The sequence below is a fragment of the Equus przewalskii genome, chromosome 20 (genome assembly GCF_037783145.1).
Source record: "Equus przewalskii isolate Varuska chromosome 20, EquPr2, whole genome shotgun sequence".
NCBI classification, from domain to species: domain Eukaryota; kingdom Metazoa; phylum Chordata; class Mammalia; order Perissodactyla; family Equidae; genus Equus; species Equus przewalskii.
Genome location: NC_091850.1, coordinates 12658612 through 12680889, shown reverse-complemented (window position 1 = coordinate 12680889; position 22278 = coordinate 12658612). Strand labels below are relative to the sequence as shown.

General features: G+C 38.9%; 1 protein-coding gene across 17 annotated transcripts in view; it reads right to left on the bottom strand.

Annotated features, from left to right (window-relative positions):
* Positions 1-22278, bottom strand: part of PDE4D (phosphodiesterase 4D) — a 1369870-nt gene that overhangs the window by 1031690 nt on the left and 315902 nt on the right. For 13 of the 17 annotated variants that reach the window (XM_070587537.1, XM_070587535.1, XM_070587538.1 and 10 more), the window contains one exon: positions 5839-5973. In XM_070587537.1, the coding sequence (XP_070443638.1) occupies positions 5839-5880 (42 nt within the window). In that variant the 5' untranslated portion in view covers positions 5881-5973. Of the gene's footprint in view, positions 1-5838; positions 5974-11118; positions 11272-22278 lie in introns of all 17 variants that reach the window. The other 4 variants (XM_070587543.1, XM_070587539.1, XM_070587540.1 and 1 more) reach the window with 1 other exon arrangement.

Genomic DNA, 22278 nt, shown 5'->3' with positions numbered 1-22278 from the left:
CACAGTTTTGCTAAAGGGCTGGCATAGAGTCTTGACCGCTGTAGCAAATTATGCTATTTAATTAAAAGTAGAGTTGTTGCTACGGCACTTTTTCAAAAAATTTTCTAACTGCCTTAGAAAGAATATTCTATATTAATTATTGTCTCTGTCCTAAATTGCTATGCTATGTCGGTAGAACAAAAAACAATCCTAGACGCTTACAACTAAATGTTGCTTTAGATTAAATTACATGACTTCAGGAAAACATATGTGAGGCAGAAGAAGGCAAGTTTTAAATAGAGAAATTAGCTGATCCATTATAATTCAGAATAGTAAGCAAAAATAAAGAATCTCTTTGACACAGTCTTCCTGCTATGAAACTCAGAGGAGAGCAATACCTCACCAAACCTCATTTTACCAATCATGGTTTTGAGATAGGATAGTTTTATAACAGAATTTTAAAATTTGTAATTATTGCACATATGAGATATCATCAGTCCCGTTAAAGCAAAAGTCAGAAGAGCAAGAATTGCCCCGAGCTTCCGCAGATGGCAGAGACACTTCCAGGTTAGCACAGAGAGGAATCTGTTTATGCTCAGACCTTTCAGTGTATAGACAAATAATGAGCACCCAGAACAAACAAACGTGATCTTCAGCACCCCAAGAGGTGTAAAACTGCAAGCAGTCACACAAGAACTTTGATGGGACCTGTGAAAACGAAATGTTGTTCCAATAAGAAGTGGCTTGAAAACTTTAAAAGGAGCAAAGCCTTCATACCGCACACACATGGCAGAATCTTCGCTGCAACACTTCCTGTTGGAAATGAATACTTCAAGAAAAGGGTTATCTACTAGGTCAAGGTGTTTTCCTTTCTTCTCTCTTCTTTTGTAACTATTAAATCAGAAAATCCAGAGTTTTAAAAGAAGCAGATGCTATCTAAATGATCATCTATTTTTTTCTTTTATCTCGTTTGTTTTTCCTTTAGTGCCCTCATTTTTACAGAACTTGATGTGGACAACATGGTTTCGCCAACATTGGTATTTTTAGGTGTTTGAAAGAGGTTAAAGGGAGTAAGAGATTTTTTTTTTTTTTAATTCCAGCTTTGATTACATTTTAGGAATCAGAGAGAGGAAAGGACACAGGGAGTCTCTCTCACTTATAAGCTATGGAGTCTAGGTCAATGCTAAAGATACAACTCTTTAGATGCCTTTGATGCACCAAGTATTGTGGGTTGATATCATTTCCATATCACCCCTTAGAATACTGGAGTTGGTAACTTGTCAAATGTCCCACAGCTGGAAATTTGAAAGAGCCAGATTTTGAACCCAATTCTGCATGATTTTAAAGCCCACATTTTTTTCAACTAAACCAAGCCACCTCTCAGGCAAGTCATTTCATCTCCCCAGGACTCAATCTTAAATTCTTTATCTGTAAAATAAAAGGGTCAAGTCAGAAAAATCTTTAAGTTCTCTTCCAACTATAAGAAGTAAGAAATTGTATATCAGAAACTCTATAAACTTTACAAACCTTGTAAATTTTGGTGAAACCATTTTTATGAGAGATAAATATTAATACCACGTTCTGAAAAATATGATATAGACGTTGGAGCAATTATGGAAGTCAGGAATGTACATCTTAAATTATTTGCCTTACATCATTTCCAGCTGATGTACAATGTGCTGTAGAGCAGCTTTCAACGTTTGTAATTTGTAGACTTCTTTCACTGATGATATATATATTCATGAACCACAATAGCAAAATTTAAAATATTTCAAATTTTATCAGATATGATATAGAATTCCTTTTAGACATTTTAAGTCCATTTATTATAAAAGATTGCCATGTAAGTTCATCCTAATTTAATGTTTAATAATGTTAATGGTATTTGGCTAATTTAGACATTTTCTTTTTTCCTTCCCAAAGCCCTAGGACATAGTTGTATATCCCAGTTTTAAGTCCTTCTAATTCTTCTGTGTGGGATGCTGCCAAAGGATGGCCTGATGAGCGGTGTGTATGTCCGTGCCCAGGATCCAAACTGGCAAACCCCAGGCCGTCGAAGGAACGCACGCGAATTTAACCACTACACCACCCGGCTGGCCCCATAATTTAGATATTTTCAATTCAATAAGCGGTATAAGCACTTTGATTTACTTTAAATTAACATAATTTATTATTGGACTTATATTGAATTAATTTTTAAGAAAATAATTAATTAATAAATTTTAAAATTATATATTTTATTTGGTTTAGGAGCTCAATATATGGTAAAGTGTAGGTCAAAGCTAACCCATTATAGAATCAGAAATAGTAGGGAAATAAATCTGCTTATACATGATGAAATAAGAGAATACATTTAAGGCTGCTTTTTTAAGCACTTCTCTCCACATAATATTTTGCAGGAATGGATGGTCTTCCTTTCAAATAAATAAAAAACTAAATTAGAAATAATTGTCACTATATTTCCCACTTTTAACATCTTGAGTTCCTAGAGATACCTTGGGGGTGCTATATAAGGATTTTAAGTAGGTAAATGCAACCTTGCGGATCTAGTGAAGATAGCTTGGGGTCAAACTTGCAGGAATTTTTTTTTAATTTCAATAAAAGTGTCCGTCTATTCCCTATATTTAATCAACAGTCTGCTTGGAGTATAAATTTAATGATTAATGTAAATTTCCCAATCTACCTATTGTGTGGATAAAATAAAATTGCTCTCTGGTCTCCCATATTGTAAAACATCCCAATCTTAACAGCCTTAGATTGAGATTCATCCTCTCCCCATTCCCCATGGAGAACCTGGTGCTCACCCAGTGTCTCCGTCTCAGGGGGACCACATCCACCCCATTAGATAAAACAGAAGCCCAGGAGGCAAATTCCATGCTTTCCTTTCCTCTGGATCCTAAATCCAGTACTTTTCCAAATCCCTATCATTTTTTCCCTCCTAAGTAGTTCTGAAATATGTTGTATTGTCTCAATCTCCCTACCATTGCCACCAATGAGTGACTTATTCTAGCCTTTGTTCATGACCTTGAAGTCGCCAGTTTCCCTTTCACCACAGAGCCATTGCACATCTTATTAACTCTGCCTGGAAGCCCTTCCACTCCTACTTTGCCTCATTAGGCTAACCCGCCCTTCAGATGGCAGCTGTCAATCATCTTTCCTCAAGGAAGACTTGCCTGACCTCCCTGACCAGGCCAAGACTTCCTATTACTTGCTGTCATAGTACTATGAAGCTCCCCTCAGCAGTGTCATAGTTTATTCCTTTGCTCATTCCTTTAACGCATAATTGTCTTCTATGTGGAGGGCACTGTGCTGGCGATACGGTGATGAATGAATAAGCAAAGCCCCTGTCCTCAGGAAGTTTACACTCTAGGCTGGAGACAGAGGCTGTTATGTATATGGACAGGTTAAAGGGTACTTGCCCCGTGGAAGGAGACACATTGGAGGATTGTTATTCTACACTTATTTGTGCGATTCTTTGATGAATGTCTGTCTCCCACGGTAGATCATAAGAGCGATAGCCGCTGGGACCACACCTCACTTTTGTGCTGTCCATACGCCCAGTTCCTCCCTTTTTTACTCACCACAACTACAAATTATCCTCCAAAACGAGCAAGATGTCACTTTAAGTAAAAAGTGGTTTGTTTATATTTTTATGGCTAAAATTTTTCATAGATCCCTTCCAAATAAAGGAAGAATCCAGAGCATTAATTGTTAAAAGAGATACGGCACCGGGTCTTAAATGTGAAGAGAAAAATACGAACACTGATTTAAGTGTTCAGGAATAAATAAAAAGTGGTTGTCTAAAGACAGTCTTGTTTCCCCTCCTCTTTTGCTTGCCTAAAGTTTTCACAATGACAGATACAAGATATACAGACGATGCGGGAGGAGCAGAAGCTGTTTTAACATTTAGAACATTTCGAACTTTCTCCTTGGATTTTCAAATGTCATAATGCCAAAGAAAAACATTCTCAGATTCTAAATCAAATTAATTCTCTAAACTTTCCTCATCAAAAATAGGAACTTCTAAGTGTACAATGTTGGATCCTGTTATGACAAAGACTTAAGGAGTGGGGGGCGAGATTCTTCGATCAGTGCAGAATAAACTTTTGAAACTCTATAAAGTGACAACTTCTAACTAGGCAAAAAGTCCAGCTCTTTTCTCTGATAAACAGTAATCTCCTGCTTAGAGTCATTTAATTAAGTGGAAATACTTTCTTTATGCCAGTGGATTTTCAAGAAGCTAAGAAGCAGTGAAATGAGAGCTCTACTGTTTACATTTGAACAAATGTAGGCAACTCAGGTTCTCTTAATCTGGGAAACATGAGCCTTTCCATCAAGATGAAAATTTTTGCATCAAACAAACAGAAATAGGAAATCTCCTAGCTTCATTAAGTACTCGCAGTTCCTTAAAGTCATGGCTCAGTTAATCATTTGCTTTTAGAATGTTTTCCTCCAAGAACAGGGAAATGTTTAATAATATATTTTTAATTATCTAAAATATTCTTCCTTTTGCCTTTACACATTTTTTTTTTCATACCACACAACTCTGAAATTTAATCAAAGAAGGAAGTATTATGTGAATGGCTTGCTTTCATAAGTAACTTATATTAAGAAAAACTCAGTAATGGAAAACTATGTTTGCCGTTTGGTAATTTGTATGCAGGTCACCTCCTATTACAATGAAGAAGTCTTTACAATGATAGAAGGAATTTCAGGCTCCAAACCACAGCCCTTTGTTTTATGCAATAATCCACACAACCAAACAGCAATCAGTAAAACAAATGAATTTGGACATTCCCTCAGTGTTTTCTGAATTTCCTTGGTTGGTTATTAAACACAGTACTCAATCAAAGGATTGGCAAACCTCTGGGTACATCCACATTTTTAAAGAAACCCTATTGGGCACACTATACTTTCCTCTCTACATACTCATGTATTGCTCACCCTTAAAGCTGGATGGTAATTCTATAGAAAGAATTGAAGATGACCTTGGGCCATCACATCAGAATCACTGGTTGTAACACAAAGCATTCTCATACTAGAGAAATGTGTTTGCATTTGCGGTTTTTCTGATGCCTTCAAATGAATGTTCCTACGTCACAACTACATCTGTTTGGATGCTTTTTTCCCCTCGGGTAAATGAACAAAGAGACATGTTCTTAGAGCTTGCCTAATGGAAATTAACCATCTACTTTCATGCCTGCCTTGTGTAGCTTTCTTCAAGTTGCTCTATTTGTTTATACTTTCTTTCACAAGCTAATAGAAATGTAAAAATTATCATGAAGTTGATACCTTAAGAACATTAGGTAATTGGAAAGAAGGCTTAATCTCCATTAGGGCCCTAAGAATATTCAGTTCAAAAATTTCTAAGGATAGAAAACTCATGGAAATTATGTCCCACTGATCAAGAGTTCGCATTATTCACTGTGTACATGAACTTTTAGAATGTGATTGATTGAAGTACCCAGTGACATAAGTTCAATTTATCCTTTCAGGCTTGCTCAGAATGTTTCATATTGAAGACATAAATTTCTTCAATTTCAACTTTTAATCATTTTAGTATATTTTTTGCATGCATCCAAAAACCAACATGTCCAGTATCATGCCAGTAGGCTTACACGAATGAATGGTAAGGCATATAAAACTGGCCGAAAGAGAATTCCTATCAAATGTCAACCAGGCCACACAGACGAACAAGTCTTCATTTGTTAAAAAGCTGCATACAGTCAGAGAACTGAAAGTGAACCCAGGGTTTCCCACAAGCCTGATCATCATAGCACAGTATTAAAACTCAAAGGAAACAGCAAAAAGTTATGTGTATACATCATTAGAAAAGAAATGAAAACAAAAGTTACTTACACTTTTGCTCCGAGAAAGCAAATCACAGGTATTTCTTTTCATGGTGGTGTTTTAAGTAATTCAAACGGGCAATCGTTGTTTCCAACGTCACTGCTCTCACTGCAACAATTATCCACTCAAAAGCCAACTGGCATGCTGAGAAGAGAGGCAAGGAAATGTTTAATCAAGTATATGATTAACACGTGCACTTGGAAATGCGGTCTTCGACTAGGACAGTAATTCTTCAATTACTCATCAGAACAGGCTAAAATGGTGCTGTGTTTAAAGAAATAAAAGTACACACAAGCAACATTTCCATAACAACTTTTGTTAAACGTAAGTAGAGAGTTCAAGCACCATCTGTTTTTCATTAAATGTTTGAGTCTACAGTTTTAGTGGCTGAAAAGAATAGGTATGGTAGCCACAGCCTAAAGTTACACGTCTGAAACAAAGATGTGCACAGAATTGTGTATGTGCTGATTCTTGCTGGTACAGCTAGAGACTTCATTTTCCACTAAGAGATCACTAAGATAGCCTTGTCCACCGCTGGAGGAGTCTCACCTCCATCTGAAAGCCCTCTCTGCCACTGCGTCATGGCCTCTGTTTCATTAGCCATAATCCACAGTCCAGTGAAGCCAGCCCAGTGGCTCTTCAGTAAATTTAGTGAGTTCACTACCCTTTTGGTTCAAAGAGGTTGTAAGGAATGGTTGGGAGAAACAGTTTACCTAGTCAATAATAACTATTATTTCAAAGAATATTCCAAAGTAGTTGCCACTTGAATGACATGACAGGCTCATTACCTAAGCTTCACTTTCCACTGGACGCTAAGAAGGAGATTCTCCACTTTGAGTTTTGGAGAAAGTGCAAGTAGAATAGCTGCATATGTAGTGTTCATTCTGATATTCAGCTGTATCTGGATGTACTTACATATTCATAGGGTATATTTGCATGTGAGATAAAGTGTCTTTTAGGAAAGAAAGTCACTCTAAAGGAGAGGGGATGAGACGAACAGGCTTGACCAAAACACAAAAACTTTGGCATTGCAGATGTAGGCTGACATTGTAGGTGCAGCTGATTTAACGATTCTATCCTTTGGATTTGTGCTAAGCTTCTCACAAGACTTGTATCTGAGGTTTAGGGAAAACAGTATCAGTGAGCAAGGTCTGAAGGTGTTTGTTTTGCTAAAATGATTGAAAAATATTGCAGTGCAGAGTAGTGTGAATTATACATTAAAAAAAAAACAACAAACAAAGTAACTATATACCCTTTTTTTATACCAGTTTCCAAACTGTTCTTTTTTTTTTTTAGAAAGAGGGAAGGTTGCCTTTTTCTGTTTTTGTTTTTGGTAAGGAAGATTGGCCCTGAGCTAACATCTGTTGCCAATCCTCCTCTTTTTTTTTTTTCTCCCCAAAGCCTTAGTACATAGTTGTATATTCTAGTTGTAAATCATTCTAGTTCTGCGATGTGGGATGCCACCACAGCATGGCTTGATGAGCAGTGTGTTGGTCTGCGCCCAGGAGCTGAACCGGTGAACCCCAAGCCACTGAAGTGAAGCATGCGAACATAACCACTTGGCCAAGGGGCCAGCCCCCTAATTATATACACTTGAAAAAAACATACAAAAGGAGGAAAGACGCCAGAGAGCACAGCATCTGTGTGGCCCCTGGAGGAGGCCAGCCCTCAGCTGCAGGAGAACCCAGTGGTCCCCCACACCACGCTCCCCAGCAACCTGCAATGGCACGCTCTCGAGACTCAAATACTCGTTTTGAACACATGTGAGTCACCCCTCAAGACTTATGAAAATACAAGGGAGATACTTTTAGGGAGGCCAGGGATCCCACAGAAGCAAAGTAGAGCTAGAATCAGAGAATAGAACTTATTATTGCTAAGAATATCCCTAGATGCAACTTGGGGACCCAAAGGGCACCAAGGGACAAAGTTTTCTTCCAGGGTTGATAAAAACGCTTGCCTGAGGTTAGAGAAAAATGCGCAATCAAGTGTGAGTTGCTAGGATCAATATGGTTTCTTTGAGTGTGTATGGATTCTTTCAAGGGAGTGGGGGTCGGAGGGGAGAGCTGACCCACAAATGCAAAATTCTCAGCTAGTATACCTCCAGGAATTTAGTCACCTTTACTGACTAGTTATCATGCCAAGCATTTCAGAGGTGCTCAGGAAATGTGGAATTATGTAAGAAGGAGATGGAAATAATATACACTGTGAACTAAATATTCCATACCTAGGGAGAAAAACATCCAACTAAATGCTGTGGGAAGCTTACAAACTATCAGAGAAAAACTCATTTAAAATATTTAATTATTCATTCAGTATTTAATGAGTACCCTTAGGGGCAACCATGAAATCATTGCCCCTAGTGGGCTAGTGACTAAACGGTTTTAAATTAACAAATCAGACAAATCAGATAAATGATGGATTTGACCAGATAAGATTGGCTGAATTAATCAGGTTTTTAACAAATTTGCCTTGATATCATTTAAAGACCATCATTAAAAGTTACTTTCCTATGGGAATTTGGAACCCATAGATATGTGAATAGGCAAATGGACTTAATTGAAAACTGACTGTTGATGGGATGGCCTTTCTCAGCCTGTATACCTAGGAGGCAGCATGGCCTCACTACAACAGTATGGACCCTGAAACCAAATAGGCATATGTCAGAATTTCAGTTCTTCAGTGGCATTCCGTGTAGCTTTAGGCAAGTTACTTAACCTCTCTCAGCTTTTTCCAGATCTGCAAAAAGGAAATAATAATATTGATGTGTGTTTTGAGTTTAAATGAGTCAATGTGCATAAAGTAGTGTCTAGGAGAATGCTTGGCTCTCATCATCATCATCGTCGTCGTCATCATCATCATCCTTCATCACTACCTTTTTCTTCTCTTAATATCAAGTGGCAAGCAACAACCAAAACCCATTCTTACTTTTTCCCCTAAAAGTGCCAAACTCCCTCAGATAAAACAGACTGACACAAATATACTTTCAACAAAGCGGTATTGAATAAGATACCAGCTAGGGTCCCAGGAGTAAATAGACAGTACACTCATATTAGGGTCATTTAAGGAGGGTTAAGTGAAGAGACTATTTAAGAAGGTGTGAGTAGGGGAGAGGAATCCACACAGGATGGTGCAGTAGCTGGAGCTAGCAGTCAGGGAATTTTTACCACCCCCAAGCTAAAGGGATGAGGAGAGGGATGGGTCACCAATGCCTAGGAGGAGAGAACAATAGAGTGGGCTGCCTTGGAAAGGGAGGCTATTCTCTGGGACGCAATTAGCCTTAGGTGATCCCAAAAGGAAGGAGAGGAGGAGGTGAACATGATCTCATCCTCCTGCCTCCCTCTTATCTCCTGCTGGGACTCCCCACCGGCCAAATGCAACAGAGCCAGAGGGCAAAGGCAGCTGCTGCTGTACACCTCACTGGTCAGCCCCCATGGGCAGAAAGCCCCCTAGGATGCGTCAGGGGGCACGGTGGAGCTGGAGGGAACATGGAAGATGTGCCACACAATCTGACCTGCCATCTGTGAAGACGATTGTACTTTTCTATTTATTTTCAATCCTCCCAATAACCCTGTGAGGTAGATGTCGTTAATATATTATCTCCATTGCACGAAAGAGGAAATCAGCTCCAAGAAGTTAAGTAAATCGCCCAGTAAACAGCAGAACAGGATTCAAACCTGATTTGTCTGACTCCAAAGTCCATGTTTTTGTCTACCCTGCCACCCTGCTTTGCTGCCAATATCATGAACCAATGCATTTTAATCATCCACAGGTGGTAACCTCTGCAAACACCAAAATTGTGCCTAAGCCAAAGAATGTTTGATAAAAAAAAAGGTTTACTCTCAGGAAGGCAGTTTTCTTAGTTCCTACAAATCCCGCCCTCAGCAAAGATAATGCCAAGAGACAGCAGAAATGCTTTCTCCCTCCAGGTGTGCTGGAAAGAAAAGCTTGTGAGAGAGAACTCTCGTACACGCCATTTCATTACTACAGGAGTTTCCACATAAAAGTTAATTAGGGAGAAGGAAGAGTCAGCTCCTGCGGGGACAACACTTTAGAAAGAAAGTGAAGAGAGGAGGTAGGTAAGATAGATGGTGCTGGAATATTCAGAGACAGAATGCGAGCTGGAGCACCTGTATAAATTTTGCTACTTCAGTGAAAGGATAGGGGAGTTAAGACAGGTTCTTTCCTAGAGATTAAGGACTTATATAGTAGGAAAAGCCCTGAAGTGGGCACCAGAAGAAATAAGTTCTACTTTCATCAGTGTGTCATATACACAAGCTGTGCAGCAGTAGGAAAATCCCTTCTCTTTTTTCCTCTACCAGTTGCTTGCTTCTCTGTACAGAGGAGATAACAACATCCCCACAACCCACCTCACGGGGCTCTTATGGGGATTAATTAGATCAAGTCTCAGGAACTTTTCTGGAAACTACAAAGTTCCCTGAGAATGTAAGTTAATTCTATTCAATTAAACATCCAATGTGCCAATGCATGGTGACACTCTAAATATGAGTGAAAAAGGGTTCTAATTATCTGCAAATATTAGAGAGGCTATTGAATGTATTTTGTATAATTCAGAGAAATTTTCCATCCTTCACCTCTTTTGGAACTAACACTGTTTTCCTATGAACAGTAATTCAGTTTATATAGTGGCTGTTGAATTATAAAGCCACTCAGATACATTAATTAAAAAAAGAAGAATTTTTATTAAGCACCACGGATGCGCCAGGCACTGTACTAATCTCTCAGAGAACCACCAAACTTTCTGGATTGAGGGAGAAAGGATTGTTTGGGTACAGTTGTGTACTAACGATCAAGGATAATCAACGTTTGTCTCCAATTTAGTGTTTTCTCCATCTCATCAAGATATATTTTTCTAGGTCTGCAGAAAATAGATGTGAAAGTGAAACTGGGATAGGCAGTCTCTTTCCTTGATTAAATTCTAATCTAAAAAGACTAACTAGTCATGGCACATATAAAAAAAGGAAGCTTGATCCCTGTGAAAGTCAACTCCCAAACAGACTCAGTTTATCAAGGATCATCCACCAAAATATATGCAAGCAAGAAATTAGTATGTAGCAATGCCAGAACTAAATGCTCAAAAAGTTAAAAGAAAAGAAGAATATGAGGGGATAAAAAGGCTTTTCACAGGAAAGTTTGAGTTATCGCCATAGGCTTTTAAGTGCCCAGTAATTTGTCCTCCCACACATAAGGGAGGTAACTAGGACATTTACCCCAGTGTCCCTCTGCGCAGTCTGTGCAGAAACAAAGAAAGTCCTTGATCTTTTCGCATACCTTCTAAAGCTGTGAATTGAGAGAAAGGACTCCTTCTTGGTCCAGATCTAATGATGACCGTAGAGGTTTCCTGCTATTTACGTCCTCTCTCTTTTCTCCAGTGTGCCTGTGAAAGCTGTCCCTTACCTGAGGTCCCTCCGGAAGCTATAGAATCTGAGACAGAAAAGAGCTCATGGTACAAATGAGGAAACTAAGGTAGAGGAATATGGGTAATGTGCCTGAGGTCACAGAGCTACCTGGGACGAGGCGGAAATTAGACGGAGGCCTCTGCACTCCCGGCCCGGTGTTCTGTCCAGCTGATGATATTGCCCTGTGCATTGATTTTCCAAAAACTCGCTCTACAGGGCAACCCAGATGCACCTTTCAGGGTGCCCAGCAGAGTTCAATACTCAATTCTTGCTTAAGTCAGTGCATTCTACTTGTTACACAAGATGACCCTGTACAATCGGTTGCAGCTCCTGCTCTGGAGGGCGTCCTCAGCAACCTCTGCAGGGCCCTCCAGGAGGGTAGAGCGACGTGTTTCAACCAGAGCAGCCAGGTGATCTCTGCTTTACATGTCAATCTGACCTTACCTCACACTCTATTCCCCAACACAAAGCCTCCACCTTAGTCTGAGCTGTCTTATCCCTCCAACTACATTTTTACCTCCTGTCCCGAAAGGCATGCTCTTAAAGTGTTCTTCTAGTCTCCATCTTTCTGAACTTCTCTATTCTTCAAAGTCCAACGAAAGTCTTTCCTTATGACAATTTCCCTTGCTGCCCCAAGTCACGTAGGTTTCTACTTTCTCTGAATTCCAACAATAAATGCTATGTTGTACCATACAATCATCTACTGTCTTCTGTTTTTCACTAATTGTTTTATGGGTTTAATCTTTGCTTTCTCAACTAGGGGTTGAATAAGGTACATTTCAAGGCCTTTGCCAAACCGCAGGTTGTATAATTATAAAATACAAATTCCTAAGGTTGAGAGAGATTCATTATCATTTTTTGCCTTTTCCACAGTGCTTAACATAGTGTTGAACACTTAGAAATCTTAATATATATTTAAAAATAGTAGTATATATCCATAAGAAAAACGTGATCATTTCAGAGCCAGCCCTGATGGTCTAGCGGTTATAGTTCAGTGCTCTCACCACTTTGGCGGCCCAGGTTCACTTCCTGGTCATGGAACCACACCACCTGACTGCCAGTTGCCATGCTGTGGTGGTGGCTCACATAGAAGGACTTACAACTAGGATATACAACCAAGTACTGCGGCTTTGAAGAGAAAAAAAGGAAAAGGAAGATTGACAACAGATGTTAGTTCAGGGCAAAGTTTTCCCTCCAAAAAAGAAAGAAAAACATCATCACTTGATTTTATTTTACTTTATTTTTTTGAGGAAGATTAGGCCTGAGTTAACATCTGCTGCCAACCCTCCTCTATTTGCTAAGGAAGACTGACCCTGAGCTAACATCTGTGCCCATCTTCCTGTACTTTATATGTGGGACGCCTGCCACAGCATGGCTTAACAAACGGTACATAGGTCCACACCAGGGATCTGAACCCAAGAATCCTGGGCTGTCAAAGCAGAATGTGCTAACTTAACCACTGTGCCACCTGGCTGGCCTGATCATTTCAATTAATAAGTAGTGCAAAATTGGAAACAAAACTATATCAAAATGTGGAAAATATTCAATATCAATATTCATCAAAGAAACGAAAATTAAGCTCTCAAGGTTTCTGTTTGCCTTGCCTACAAATTAGCAAAGATAAGATTTTTGAAAATAAAATACTTGATAATGCTGTATATATGATGAAATATGCATTTCATGTGTTGCTTGTCAGCTTCAAAATGACATAAGTCTTTGGAAAGGAATTTGATAATAGGTACCAAAAGCTATAATGGTGTTACATATTTTTATATAGTCAGGAAGCAACTTGAAATATGGTAAGTGATCTATATACAAAGGTGTTCTCAGCAATGCTACTTAGAATAATGAAAATCGGGAAACAATTTACATGTCCAATAGTAAAGGAAAAGCTGAATAAAATATGAGAGACTTCATGATGTACAACGCAGTTAAAAAATATATTTTACAAGGCACTTTAATTACATGAAAAAAATTCTTCTGCTATAATGTCAAATGAAAAAAGCAGAGTTAAAGTTGTATACTATATAATATGATTCTGTAAAAAGTTTATGCATGGAGAAAAGAACAGAAGGAATTATAGGAAAATATTAGTAATTTTATGTAGACACTAGTATTATGGATTGTTCCATTCTTTCTTCTACATTTCTTGGCTTCTCAAATTTTCAACATTTTGGGAAAAGAATTACTTAAAAGTCAGATTAAAAAAAGTTTTTGAGTGAATATAAAACAAGTCACTAACCATCCCTTCCTACTTCAGAGTACCTTTTAAGTGTTAAGCTTTTGTTGATATGATTGTTCTAGGAGATTGCTGGATTGTTCATTCATTTGTTTGTTTGTTTATTTGGTTTTGAGTGCCCAAGTTTGTGATTTCATAAATAGGGTTAGACTTTGCCTTTTGGGAATCTATAGACTGGGAAAGGCTAATTGGAAATGGATGCCAAGAGTAAGCTCTCTCGCGCTGACCCTGCTATTTTATCCTCTGTTTGGGCGTCAGTTGACCTCTCTTTCTCTTTTTGACCCAGTAATGGCGACTATCAAAAGAAAATCTGCAGGCTCTACTTCACCTAGAAATCAGTTATTGAGGTTCCTGAACTATGCTAGTTCTTGGGAATGCAAAATACATGGAATTCAAACCAATACAAATAATAAACTGAATCAGGAAACAAGAGATTTAGGTTTGGTAGGACCAACAGGAACTCCATCCATAAAATATTCTCATATTCATTATAAGTTGAAAAAAAATCCAATGGGGAGGAAACGCCTGTCACAATTTGCAATGGAAATATTCAGTAAATAATTAAAAATTATTTAATTTTTACTTAGGTTTAGCTTCAACAAGCTTTGTACCCTTTGAACTGTTTAGAACCTCCTCTTAATGTCTTCCCAAACATTCTATCAAAAATTGCACCTCAGCTTCCTGTCCCAGCCCATCTCATTTTCCCTCATCTCCGTGAGAGGAGAGGGCCTTGCCCCTGCCATGGAAAGTCATGTCTCTTATCTACCCACTATCCTTCTGCCCCCTGTCTACACTAACTCTGACTGACTCTGTCCCCTCAAACTAAATAATCTCTCAAAAGTCTCCCCCCTTGTAAATTAAAAACAAAAAAAAACCCTCCTTAAAACTCTACCTTCTCTCCCCTCCAGATATCATTGTCTTTCTTTCTATAATCCAGTTCCGTAAAAGAATTGTTTATTAAACTCACTTTCCTCACCTCCTCACACCCACCCTCTACCCCTCAATCCACTGCAATCTAGTTTTACCCCTTCTACACTTAAACTTCTTTCTCTAAAGATCCTAGACCTCCATATTGCCAAATCTAATAAAGTCTTCCTAAATTCTCTGATAGACCTCCCTACTCGAAGACCCCCATGGGTCTTCTTTTGTTCATGCCTTAAATGTAGATGATACCGCTGCTCTTAGGCTTTATCAGAGCTTCTCAAACATGATTGCATATCAAAGTTAGCCAGGGAATTCTATAAAATGTGGATTGCTGACCCTCCATGGATGAATCAGAACCTCCGGGAGAGGTGCAGAGGAATCGACTTTTGACTAATTTCCCAGATCATACTCATGAAGCTTGCCGAGCACCGGACTGTTGATTGGCACTTGGGAACCCCTACTCTACATTATATTCCTGGGCAATCTATTAGTTTTCATTGTTTAAGTTGCCATATGTGTGCTAATAACTCAGACATATAACTTCTCCTGAGCTTCAGATTCATACATTCAGAAGCCTGCCAGACATCTCCACTTGGAAAATCCACAAGCATCTCAAATACAACATGTCCTTATATAAACTCAACATTTTTTTCTTTCTTCACTCCCAAATATGTTCCTCCTCTTACTCTCTCTCTCTCTCAATTAATGGTACCACCATCCACCCATCCACCCAGGCCAAAATCCTGAGTCCTTCCCACTCTCTGATTACCCACACTCAATCAGTGATCACATCCTGCTGGAGTACCGGGAAAATATTTCTATCCTCTCTTTGCAGAGAGCTCTACCTTTTCTTTGTAGGTCTACCACCACTACTCTCTTTCAGGCTTTTATCTCCACCATGTCAGGTACCTTCTAACAGGTCTCCTTGTCATCAACACTGCCTACTTGTCCCTCCACACATCATATTTTACTCATCTGTTATACTGAACCACTTGTAGTTGCTCACACACTCCATGCTGTTTCTCACCTCCCTGTCCTCATTCTTGATTTTCTTTCCTCTTCCTCTTCACCATATCCACTTCCTTCCTTCTTCACTTGGCTACTCCTGCTTCCAGACTCAGCTCAGGTGTCATCTCCTCCTGGAAAAGTTGCCTGATTCTCCCAACAACCCCAGTCCCCCTCCCATTGCCAGCCTGAGCCAATGCTCCTTTCTCTCCTTCCATAAGGCCTTCTGAATGTCCCCAACTGCATATTTGCCAAATTACATTAAAATGATCTGTTTGCATGTCTCACTGCCACTGCCACCCTGGACCCTAAGTCCCTTGAGGGTAGAAAACATCTAATGTTTGTATATACAATCACAACGTAACATATGCTCCATAAGTTTTTACTGAATTCTGCCAAATTGAACTGCTTCCCTTGACTAGAATTATGAGAAGGAAAGCACATTTTGTCTCTAGACTAAAAAGAATCAAATTTTTCTTTGTCGTTTCTGCCCATACAACATCATCATTCTGTTCCCTTCTCCTCCCTTAACGTGATAACTGCAGGCCCTCTTATTCATTCACCAGACATTTACTAGGCTCTTGTGGTGTGCAATGAACTGTGTGAGGGTCCAGGGACAAAAGGATAAATATGATAACATCACTCTCCACAAGGAGCTCGCAGACCGGTGGAGGAGAGAGACAAATACCACAACATGCTAAGTCCTCTGACGGAGGCTCAGAAAAGCTGGTGTGGGGCCCAGAGGAGGCAGAAAGTGATTCATATGCCTAATGGCTTCAAAGCCTCTTCTGAGTTATTCTGCTCTTGTGAACACTTTGCTTTAAGTTATTCAAAGACCATTTCATATACTGATGTTTTTCCGCAAGTAGAGGAAAAGCAACATGAAAGTAGGGACTGGCAGTTCCTTTATCTCTTTTGCACATCAGGTCAGACCTCTCTCCCCGCCAGAGAGGCGGCTGTAGAGCTCCACACCCAGAAAGTGTTCTGTAAATGCCTGTTGAGTGAATAATGTGCAGGTGATGACACTTACATAAGAGAACACAAGCCACTTTGGATTTCAGTACAAATTTATTATAAAATAGTTGACATTTTGGAAAATAAAAGTACATCATTTGGCTCCCAAGGTAGCCCAATTCTTTACTTCCAAGGGTATGGAAATGGCAACATATCCACTCTTTCAACACTCACCTTGACCAGTATTTCAAAATAGTCCAGCTGAGTCGTTTAGAAACAAATAAATTACAGTTTTTTCCAGTATCCCATGCTTTGTGGCCCTTCCCCCCAACCTGAAATAATTGCAGCTCTCTAAAACACAACTCATCACTCTAAATAAAACACTAAGGACTTTCCAATTCCTTAAGAAAACAATACCTTGTTCTGTTGTGAGCTTCCTGCTGCAGTGAGAAAAGTTACAATGGACCCTCTTTTTCAACAACATTCCTAACCACATCCCTCCCACTGCCTCATTATGGTACGCTTCCAGGCCTGGGCAGTGGGAGATGACTAGAGCAGTTTTGTCATGTGAATCATAGGACAGCATGGTGTGTAGTCTGTTGGCCTGAGGCCCAAGATGGAAGGAGCCTCTGGGATGTGTCATCACCAGTTAAGTTATAAAAAATCCACTGAGAGCCTCAGGACAATAACCCTTGAGTCATCATGAGGGAAAACAAAATGATGGCAAGAGGATCCCCACTAAATCTCTGGTTTAACACTGCATGATTTCGCTCATATGTGGAAGACAAACAAACACATGGACAAAGAGAACAGATTAGTGGTTACCACAGGGGAAGGGGTTGGAGGGTTGGCATAAGGGTTAAAGGGGCACATATATATGGTGATGGACAAATAATAATGTACAACTGAAATTTCACAATGTTATAAACTATTATGACCTCAATAAAAAAAATCTCTGGTTTACGCAGCTCACTATCTACAAAGGAAGGTGGAGTTCATGGAAGCACTGAGGCTTTTTCTTTTTCAATACTTTTCTGTCTCATATTACATTAAAGTAAAAGTCTACCATTTGAATACTTTTAAATTTGAGAAGTGTTCAAGTGGCACTGTCATTGAAAGCTGGGGGGTGTATACAAGACTGCAGTCTACATCATGCATTACAAATCATAATCAGTACTTTCCACCATGAGATGAGCTCAGTTCTAAAAAATGAACAATTCTACCTTCTCTAGTTAAAACAAGAAAAATGTTAGACAGATGAGAGGCAGATAGATGCACGATAGATAGATAGATAGATAGATAGATAGATAGGAGAGACAGAGAGAGAAGGAGCTGGGGAGAAGAAGGAGAAAGAAAGGGAGAGGGGTGGGAATCATAGATGCACGATAGATAGATAGATAGATAGATAGATAGATAGATAGATAGGAGAGACAGAGAGAGAAGGAGCTGGGGAGAAGAAGGAGAAAGAAAGGGAGAGGGGTGGGAATCATAGACCCTGGATTCTATTATGTATAGCTTTCTCAATCTAAGCTATAGAAGCAAAACTTCATCTCTAAGTTATCATGAACCAGATGCTTGCAGAAGTTCCTTTTCAAACCAATACCCCCTTTTGCTCTTGAGTTGCTTCCATTTATCAATTAGTAATGAATCCTACTTTTTATTTTCCTGTAAAATCTACATTGTGAATAGCCCCCTTAAGAAAACTTACAGCTGAATTATTTTAAGACCTAGTAATACTATTGGTTTAGATTATATGGGACACAATGAGAATCTGAAAAAATAAACCAGTTAAAGATAAAGGAGACCAGGGCAGTTGGCATAGCATCATGCAGATCTTACTTAAGGCAGGCAAATGAAAGTTTTTCTAATGAGGCTTGAAAAGAACAACTTTTAGCCTAGCACCAAATAACTCAGCACCCTCAAGCTATCATTTCTCCATGATTAACAATTGCTGCTCAAGGAGTCATTGCCTGCAGACTACACAAACAGAAGAAAAACAAGGCATAAAATGAAAAAGTTCAATGTTAATTAAAAGAAACATAAACAAGGAAATTATCACAACCAAGAAACCAAAGACTAGGAGTGAAAATTTGAACTTATCAGTTTTCTGCCTTTTAGGAATCGGCAAGCCATTAGCATCCTTCAAGGGAATGAGCCCACCTTGGAGCAGTCATTAACACGCAGACAGCGAAAACTGTAAGCGTGCCTTAGTTTTAGTAGAAGCCAAGGAAAAAACTTTTAATCAATGGTGAAAAGCAGTGGTTTTTTGTTAAAATTAAAACAGCAGAAGAGAAGCTGGACAAAAAGTTTGGATTTTTTTTTTTCTGTTCAAGAGTTCTATTTTACCATTTTATCACAGGCATCAAAGGTAACATACAATAAAGTCAAGATCTACTAAGGCAGAAATTATAATCCTCTTCTGCCATGAGAGAGTCATTTTCAACATACTATTTCTCTTTCATATCCAGGGTATATTTGAGAGACAGAATCAAGTCACCTCCTTCAGTAGAATGTCTATTTTTCCCCCAAACTGTTTTCATTCTCATGAAGAGGTCTTTAGCTCACTTCATTACAAAAGAAGGGATTTCAAGACATCACCTAAAGGGGAATTATTTACATCAGAAATGTTTATTCAGAGAAGAAAAGGAAAAGAGCAAAATGAATTAGTGGCATATTATGAGTTTTGGAATTAGCTACACCTGGATTCAAATTCTGTTTTGGCTATTTCCTGATTTTCTGGACTTGAGGAAGTTATTTAACAGTTTTGAATGTCAAGTTCGTGGTCAATATACATGTAACTATTGAAACCCACACTGCAGGGCCACAGTGTAGACTAAATGATGGACTGATGGTCAGCACATACGAAGCACAGACCTGGATCAAAGAAGGTGTTCCTTACACGTTAGCTTTGTTTTACTTTGTTTACCCTTTACCTGCATAAGCAAGCACGGGAGTTTTTAGCAGCCTCAGATTTTACTAATGCTGCAAGACTGTTTCATTAATAATGGACTCTAACAGCATTATTATTCTGCAGCCACACTGGCACAGAATGAGAGGAGCCTGTCCTAATTCTCAGAACACTCAAGCGTAGTACAAGATTTAATCTTTAGTTTCTGTATCCAGGCCTAAGCTCCTCCATGGCCTTCTGGAAAAAAAACCAAATGAACGTTTCAAACGTTACATCCAGAGGGTTGAAATCCTTTTCACTTTGACACCTCCTTCTTCAAGTACTCATTGAATGAGCTTCAAAATGAGCCCTATCCCTTTTCCCACAAGAAGTTAATTGTTAACACCCACTCAGCTGCTAGCGCTAAGCAGCTACCAAGTTTCTCAGCAAATCTGAAAGGCTCTGAGTGTAGAAAAAGGACAAGCAGAGAACCCTGACACTCAGACGAAAACCCACCTCGGTTCACATGATCCCCATGATTACGAGTATCTCAGAGCTTGGTTGCCCTAAGTGGAGCCTGTGCTGAATCATTGCCATTCATGTGGTACCCATCTGGCACCTCAAATTAGATTTTGTTCCCTCTTCATTCATAATGATGATGAAGGATGGAGGAACATAACAGCAAAACCCCTTAAAGATTATTTTGCTAATAGATGAATTTCTTAGTGAAAATAAAAAATAGTGATTTCTTTTCTCAGAATCTGGGTATCTTTTTTCACCCAATGGTTTATTAGCTCAATTTTTCAAAAGGGCAATGATACTTGGGATACTGGAGTTTTATCTTTAAAAATCATTTTAGTTCACTAAAGAAGTTATATAAGCTAAAGCATATAAGTTGCAAAATAAAAGCATATCTAATGTCTGAAGTCCAAGTAGTAGAGGGGAAGAAACTTGGAGTTGAAAGAGTCTTTAAGTTTCCAGTTCATCTAAAATCTTGCCATCATAAAGATAATGTCATACCATACCATAGCATACTATACCATACCATACCAAAGATACTGTTATTAATCATCCTAGTCTTAACTACTACTAGGGAAAAAGACCCCTTAGCCCACTTAGAATTCTTAATAATCTTTTGTGGGGGGCACCAATTTTTGCTTATATTTACATAAATCACTCTACTACAATATTTCAGATCCATAAAAACTTAATAATTATTAATTATAATAATAATTATAATTTATTCTTGGATGTTCAGCTTTTGAGGACCAAGCCAAGACTATCTTGGTTCTGTTACTTATTGTGTGACTTTGGGCAAGTTAGCTAACCTCTCTGTACCTCAGTTTCTTGATCTGTAAACTGGAACTATAATATCACACTTCATGCCACTGTTGGAAGGAGTAGAGAATCCACAGAGGCAAAGTGCTGGAAACGGTGACAACACATAGTAAGCACTCATTACACGAGGTATCATCATCCTCATATTTCTTTCTTGCTCTTAAGAAACTATAATTTGTTTCCAGTGAACACACAGTAAATGTGTAATGGAGACCACTCTTTTGAAAGTAATAATCCAACATATTTTTTATTCACTCTAAATCATGTTGCTCTGTAGGCACCCCACTCATTGAATCAATTACTTTAGGCTGGTCCCTGATGAGGGAGCAGAGAGATGACTAAAAGACTAGATAGGCTGAGAAAAAAAAACAAATCCATTTTACACTTCCGAAGGGAGCCCCCACTAACTGAATTTCCTCACACCAACAAAGGGCAGAAATACTGTTTTAGGCAGAATGAGAGTCTAGGATAGCACCCGGAAAGGCTCCCTCAAGCTCTGAGTGACATTAAAAGCATCTTATATCTCCCATGTGACGCGAGGGGGGAAAGGGAGATGGCTGACAGTGCGGGCTGGAGAACTAGACAGAGTGATGGTTGGGAGAGGGCATAACTGACACTAAAGCTGAGAGCTGTAGGGTAGATTTCCAAAATTGGAGATCAAATGAGAATTACAGCCAGACCCAAGGAGAACTACAGCCCGAGCAAGAGCTGGGAGCCAGCCTAGTCCACCAAAGAGAGCTGAATCCCCAAAAGCAATTCCTGTTCTTTGCTCATGCCAAGAGGACAGAACAAAAGAGTATTATATCAGCCTCAGGTACTTCAAAAGTGGAGGCAGGAGGGACAAAGATCAAATCATTGCAGAGAGGAGTGATACAAAAACACTCAATTGGAAAATGGCACATGAACCAAAGTTGTCTTTTCCCCAGTGCCATGAGAACAATAATAATTTTATTATTAAAATCCCAAACATTTACCAGGCATTTACTGTGTGCCAAGCAATGTTCTAATCATTTAAAATGTATTAACTCATTCAAATTCCACAAAATTCTGTAAAATTGCTACCATTTTAATACCCAAATGAAGAAATGGAGGCAGAGCAAGATTATACAACCAGGCAAAGATTACACAGCTAGGAAATTTTGAAGCCAGGATATGTCAGTTTTCTTCTGCACCCAAAGGCCATTTTGTTTTTCAAGGATGAGACCACAACTCACTGAAAAGGAGAAAAATAGTTTTTATTAAGAGCCAAACTTTGAATTAATTGAATACTTACCCAAAAGAAACTATTTTAATCCCTAAACGAACTAAAGTTTGGGGTGTTTTTTTTTTTCCTCTATCAGTGAGAACAGTAGCCCTGGAGCTGGAGGATTGGTTATAGGAAATAAGAAAAGCCACATTGTTTCCAAGTCTGAACTGTAGTGAGTAAATTTTGACCCTATTATAGATGTTAGTCAATATAAGTACACCAAACTTCCAATATAAGACAGAAATTTCAGTCTGTTTATTTCATTCTTCTTGCTACCAAAGTCACTTTGAAGCAACCAAAGAAATATAGCAATAGGAAAATCAGGGAAGAGTGCCATTAATTTAGGGAATTTCCGTAAAATAGTCCACAGGATCCAGACTGTCCGCAAGTCCTACACTCTAGAATGTGAGAAGAGTTTAATAGTAGGAAATCTATTGAT